The following is a 7,029-nucleotide window of genomic DNA, read 5'->3' on the forward strand; positions in this document are numbered from 1 at the left end:
GAATGGTTGTGGGCAGAATGAAGAACCCCTTTATATTTCTCTTGAACCTCTCATCATATGACTGTCCCTGATTGATGTTGCATGGGAAAAATACACCGATAGTAGGGCCAATGGCAAATTGAAGGGAAAATAAATAAGCCTGACAATATTAAATTGAAGACATGTTTAGAAGGGTTTTTCAAAATATATCCTAAATACTGTAGATACAATTTTTGTAGGGGTTTTGAGTCAGAAAGTAATAAGTTGGCTTTTTTCCTCAATGCAGATGATAGATTCCCTATAGACAATCGACCTAGAGATGAAAGATTGGTCTACTCTATGGTGGACATCAAGAAGACAACAGGTAACAGACACTGCACTTCTTCTCTGTCCGTCTCATTCATCCTCTCTTTTAGTGTCTACTGTACATTGTTTGCCATAGTGACTACATTGCCTGCCAACTTTGTTACTTACACCATTCTCTTCATAACAATCCCTCTGATTAGATTACCCTCTCCATGATCTCTTTTCCCACAGTGACCACAGTCAGTATGGTTACATGTGCTCACATAACCAAATTAAGTTGAATAACCCGGTTAAGGAAGAAACCTGGCTTCTTAAAAGCTTACATGCATGAGTCCATTTATGCAGTCCTTCTTTGCCACATAAACATGTGCTAAAAAAGAAAAATTATTAAACATTAATGGACCCCCTAAATACAAAAACCATAATGGAGCTAACTAAATACGTTATGTAGCTACTTATCATAAAATGTAATGTTTTACAAACAGTGCATTACGTTTCCATTACTTTATCTTTTTGTGTGAAAAACTATTTCTTTCACTAGCAAGCATTTCTTATTAAATCCTAAGCTCACATATAAACTTTCATGAAACTGACCAGAAACACAGTCAAACGTGATAATTTTCGTGTGCTTTATACTGTGAAACACTAGATGGCGTTATAACAGCACTTAACCCAACACACAGACACTGACAACAGGAGTTAAAAGCACCAAGAAGTTGTTTAATTATTTTCTCCTTCTACAGTGCTCCTCAAGCACCACTGCCACCAATTAACAGGCAAATAACTGCAATTGTAATCACAATTAAATCACAATTCTCCTCCACACCTCCCAGCAAGCTCTGTCCTCTACCTCCCAACTCCAGCTCGCTTGCTAGGTCTTCAGTATAGTCCTTGACCCGGAAGTGCTTCAATTTTTCTGTCCCCATGACTTGCCAGCACTTCCAGGTCAGATGAAGGATTTGAAGTTTTCTTCAGCCCAGAAGTATTTTAGGGCTTCCGACCCCATGACTTGGGAGCTATTCTAGGCTATATGGAAAATAAAAATCCCCAGATCTTTCTGTAGCATCTTCTGGCGGCACCCACGGTATCCAGCAAGGCTGTGATGCCGAACTACAGATTCCATGATGCCCTGCGGGAATCTGGGGCACCACTTTACTCCAGGGAACTCGCCATCTGGCGTCTTGGGGGAGGCAGTGTCCCACAGTAGCTGCCTTCCCCAACCCTTCTCTTTTTTGGGTGTCCCAGCCAAGGTTGAGCAGCAGGCAGTTCACCACAGCTGTGAATATGTTTAATCCTTAATGTGCTGTAAAGTTAATAACAATCATCCTCTTTATACATCACTAAATTGAATCACTGAAGATACACAATATGATCACTGGCCACCCAATCAAACTGTTTCAACATTTCAATAGAAAAAAGCTGGATTAATACTAAATTGACTTGTTACTAATATTTTTCTGTTACTGGATTACATTTAGCTCCTTTTTGCTGGGCTGTGTGATTGAGCCCTGCAGAGGAGCAGAGTACCAGTACATTTACTTCTTGACTTTCTCCCAGTGCTTCTGAAATAATGATAATTACACAGATATTTTCATTTCAATAAAAATAAATATTGTGTTAGGTTACTCATTACTTTAAAAAGTAATCACACCACATAATGCGCATTACTTTTAACGCATTACCCCAACGTTTTCCCAAGAATGTACTACTGAGCTTAGCACAGTACATTCAGCTCATCAACATACATTTAGAGATCTCTGAAATATTGAGGCAGATTATTTCAACCATAGGAATAGTTCAATTGACTGAGCATTTCTCTTAGGAAATTGATCTTTGTTGATGCTTTTCTGCCTACGGCTACTGGATGCATATGTGAAGTTAACATGTGCACAGGCTAACAGACATGAGCAAACTACGAAAGGTTTACATAGCCAAATAATAAGGTTACTTGCAATGAAATCCACATGTATCATCCTGGTTTCTCAGAGACCTGGCTTCTCTGACTGGAATAAGCAGGTACATAGCATTTTTGGATTTCATTGAATAACTGGGTTGTTAATTAAAAAGCATCTAAATACACTCAGTTGTCTAATCCAGTGTTTCTCAACCTTTAAGTATTTGAGACCCGAGTTTTCATGACAGTTTTAATCACGCCCCCCCTAACATTTTTTTGAAATGTACAGTAGATGCATGTTTTATTATACCTACTTAACTTTCATCGACATTTATCTAACTCTATATTTATTTTTCTAGTATCAGAATGTAGTTTAAGTTAATTTTGTTTTGGTTTCAACAGATGTTTTTTTTCATATTTGTGATTCTTGTTTCCTTTTTTTCCACTTTTTGTTACTTCGTGCCCCCCTAGGGGTGCCCGCCCCACAGGTTGAGAACCACTGGTCGATTCTGTTTGTTTTACTTTTCTTATTTTACTGGACACACTAGCTGTCTTTAATCCATTGTGGCATCCGGGACGCCCAGGAGGACCGGAGGAGGGCTTGTGCCTCCTCCAGACCGCGAGGGGGCGTCCGCCCTGGTTATGTTGGGGGCCTCGGGTAAACTTGGAAGCCCAGCCCTGTAGGGACCCGTGGCTGCGCCCTGGTGCCTGGATATCCCTGGAGCCCAGCACTTCCGCCACACCAGTAAGTGCTGGGGGGAAGGCGACAGGGGACACCGGACGGCTTCCGGGTGCGCAGCCGGCACTTCCGCCACACTGGGGCGTGTCTGCGGAGGAGTGCCGGGAAGCAGCTGGAGCCCATCCGGGTTCCTATTTAAGGGGCCGCCTCCCTTCAGTCGATGGCGGAAGTCGGGTGGAAGAGAGACGGAGCTGGAGAGAGGACTGGAGGCGGCCAGGAGAGAGAGGCATTGTGAGGCCTGGACACTGGGGGAACAGTGCAAGAGGCACTGGGGTTTGTGGTGCACATAAATTGACTTGTAAATAGTTGTAAATAAAGGGTGTGTGGTGAACTTAAGATGTCCGTCTGCCTGTGTCCGGGTTCAAGTCCACACCATTAAGAAGATCTTGATGTGTTTCGGCCAGGGCTGCCCTCCTAGCTGGGGTTCAACGGTTGTTTTTATGTCTATTTTGTTCATTCTTTACGTTAACAGTGTGGATAATTTTATTTCTATGTGTTTAAGTATCTTCAGTGAGTGGGACTGCCCTTAGCTCTCTGAAGGCTAAGGAAAACCTCACAGTCCTTTGAGGTTCATTAATTATTATTATTATTATTATTATTATTATTATTAAGTATTATTACCAGAACCCCTTCCATAGAACACATTACTCCTGTCCTTCAACAACTTCACTGGCTCCCTATTAAATATCGCATTCATTTTAAGATTCTGCTTATTACTTACAAGAACCTTCATAACTTGGCACCTCTTTATCTTTCTGATCTTCTTCACATTTCCATTCCCTCTCGTATCCTTAGATCTTCTTCCTCTATCAATCTTATCATACCTCCTGCTCGCTTGACTACCATGGGGTTTAGAGCTTTCAGTCGAGTGGCCCCTTGCCTCTGGAACTCTCTCCCACAAGAAATTCATAATATCGACTCTTTTCCTACCTTTAAATCTCATCTTAAAACACATCTTTTTAAGCTGTCTTATTCTGTCTGATAATTTTATCTGATAAATTTAAATTTAATTTTTCTTATTGTATTTATCCTGGTTCTGTTGTACTGTAATATTTTATTAACTTTAAGTTGTGATGGTTGTTGTTAATGCGCTCTGTAAGGTATCCTTGTGTGCAGTGAAAGGCACCTATACATAAAATAAATTATTATTATTATTATTATTATTATTATTATTATTATTATTATTAAATGCGCTTGTGGTGTGGTGGCTTATCTTGTATTTTTTTTTTGTGATTTCTGGAATATTTTACTACTCTTCTCAGTTATGTTTTGGGACATTGTTTGTCTTGGATTGGCTTTTCTGCCTTTGTGTGGCTTGGAGCTTACTTTGTACCACAGAGTATTTTTGCAAAAAAAAAATATTTTAATTTATAAACATTCTACCTCTGCCCTTTTCATTTTTAGCCTAGGTGTGATGGCCTAGTGGGCATTTTAGAATAATCTTTGAGATTTTGGTGCTTCTGAGGTGGGCTGGCGCCCTGTCTGGGGTTTGTTTCCTGCCTTGCGCCCTGTGTTGGCTGGGATTGGCTCCAGCAGACCCCTGTGACCCTGTAGTTAGGATATAGCGGGTTGGATAATGGATGGGTGGATGGATTCTGGTGCTCAGGAACTCTTTAGTTCACAACAGATCAAAAAATCAGAAAGAAAAGCAAAAAAAGGCAGGCAGAGAGATACTGTCACAAAATTCAAAATCACAACTCTTCTTATAATATCTAGATTAAGCTGCAAATCATTAGAGGAGTTTTCGACACTGAGGAATCTGATACAAACATTTGTTTTTGATTTCAATGCCTGGCTTTGAAGTTAATTTTTGATTTGGACTGTTTTTTTGTTCAGCTACACTATTGCCCACTTTTGCCCAGTAAGGGGCGAGGTTTCAGAGGTTGTGATCCAGTTAGTCATACCTCGTCAGGGTAAAAGGGTCATTCTAGGTTTCTAGGCGACCATTGTTTTTCCTTCATTATACTTTTCTCTCTCCTCTTTCTTTTTCTTTTTTGTAACCTATTATCCTTATAACCTTTTTCACTTCTTATGCTAACATGCCTTTTTCTCTGTTCTGTTAACACGTCTCTAACATGCCTCATTTGTATCCACAGGAGCAAACAGGAACGAATCCAAGGGCAGAACGGTGAGTCTTTAAACCTACAACTGTACACATGTGCTTCTCCTAGTATACCCATCTGCAGTACAACTGGCTTAAATGGATATGCTAATGTAGGGATCCCCAACTTCTTTTAGGCCAAGGACCCCCCAAACTATCATACCATCTGCTCAAGGCTCTCCACTAAAATAAACTCCATGCTGAGAAATGGAATATGATATTGTTTCTTGGTTACTGGATAGTAATAATTCAATTGATCAAACCAAATTCATAATTATAGCAGACTAATGATGCATTGGTGATCAAATGTCACCTGATAATGTCTAGGCCAGGAGTCCTCAACCTTATCTTTTTGCATACCACCTCCAGGAATTGAAATAGTTTTTGAAGAACCATAACTTTTTCAGTATTGAGCTCTTACTGAGATCAACTGAAGGTCATAATTCTTAAATTTAGGGATTTTAACTAAGAATTACAGAGAGTTTTTTTTGTTGGTATCTTTTTTACTGTATGCCAAATGTTTTTAATAGATTATTTTTAAAGTAAGAGAAGTGTGGTTTGACATGAAATCAAAATTAGAAAACCCCTAATTTCTATAAGTTTTAATTTACAAACATTAAATAGTTATGCATGATTTCAGATCAAAAGAGTGAGACCCTCACAGGTTACATGTGACTTTAGGTCAAAAAAACGAAAATAACTTGTAAATATTTCCAAGGCTGAGTCTGCTTCATGGCTACGCAGTTCTTCAAGGTTTATGGTATCCCTGTATTTATTTTTTAATGGAAGAGAAATGTACTGTAAATTAACATTGAAGAATTTAGTTGTCCTGTTCCACAAAAGATGGGAAGATTGACCCATTTCAGACCACATATCACCCCCCGATCCCTTTTTATAAAATTATACTGTAAAAGTTTGTAACCAGGAAAAAACTTTACTTTAAACATCAAGATTAGAACACTTAATGAAGTTGAAGTGTAAAACTTTTCAGTCAGCTAAGGATCAGCATATTTATTTTAAAACTATGTCAAGCAATTTAAAGATAATCTTATAATCTGAAATTTGTTTTTTTACAATGATAACCCTGACAGGACTGGGGAGAAGCAGCCACCAATCTTAAAACCCTTGTGCTGAGTCATATTATAAAGAACCTTTCATGCTGAACACCCACAATTCATAGTGAATACCAATTGCCTGTTCCTGATTAACCTGTGGTTTTCTTAATAGGGATCAGCCAACGCAGACTCTGTGGAGTATTACGTGACATATGCTATGGTCAACCTGAAAGGCTCCATTAAGAAAAACGTCCATGCGTCTGAAGAAGAGGAAGGAGGGACAGATGATGAGGTTGAAAGACAAGAAGAGAGAAAAATGCTGGAACATGTCAGAGAGAACGTATACTGCAACAGCGAGAATCTGTATGAAAATTTTTAAAATGAACTGAGAACGAATCAGGCACAAGAGCATCGGAGGTGCTTCCTGGATGATGAACTCACTTGAAGTGATGTAGCTGTAAGAGATAATGTACAGTAATGGTCACATATGTACAGAAGAGCTGACATGATGGCCTATTGCAGGTCAGGAGAGAACATATTGATGTGCACACCAGTGGTCTGCCTTTCTGTAGGATATTCACAGAGCGGGACTGCCGACAATCTATTACTACTCCACTAAGAAAATGATGTGATGCCGTAATAATTATATTGGCTTTTTTCATCATGTATTTGATGAAGGGCTAGCTGAGGGGTTATCTTCAAAATGTAGCTTTCATAATAGTGACCTGTAAATAAAGAAATAACATTTACATGCGTCCAGTTATTTAATAGCCTAGTGCTTCCGGGAGAACACTTTGGCTGCTTGTTTTCAATCTGAGCACTTCTGTAATCAAAGTCCATTTCCTGCTTTTAGGGAAAGTCTTTGCTGGTATTTTATATGTCTAAATGTAAGATAATAAACATAATCAAACCCACTTACACTAATTCAGTGTCGTGAGAGGAAGATCTTAAGTCA

At 39.2% G+C, this 7,029-nt stretch overlaps 1 protein-coding gene across 4 annotated transcripts in view; it reads left to right on the forward strand.

Moving 5' to 3' along the window:
* LOC120518483 (Fc receptor-like protein 5) overlaps positions 1-6,823 on the forward strand; it is a 51,765-nt gene extending 44,942 nt beyond the window's left edge. For all 4 annotated transcript variants that reach the window (XM_039741295.1, XM_039741297.1, XM_039741298.1 and 1 more), the window contains 3 exons: positions 266-343; positions 5,015-5,046; positions 6,247-6,823. In XM_039741295.1, coding sequence (XP_039597229.1) covers positions 266-343; positions 5,015-5,046; positions 6,247-6,453 — 317 coding nt within the window. In that variant the 3' untranslated portion in view covers positions 6,454-6,823. The remainder of the gene's footprint in view (positions 1-265; positions 344-5,014; positions 5,047-6,246) is intronic.
* The last annotated feature ends 206 nt before the right edge of the window (positions 6,824-7,029 follow it).

This window comes from Polypterus senegalus, chromosome 18, assembly GCF_016835505.1.
Source record: "Polypterus senegalus isolate Bchr_013 chromosome 18, ASM1683550v1, whole genome shotgun sequence".
NCBI lineage: Eukaryota > Metazoa > Chordata > Cladistia > Polypteriformes > Polypteridae > Polypterus > Polypterus senegalus.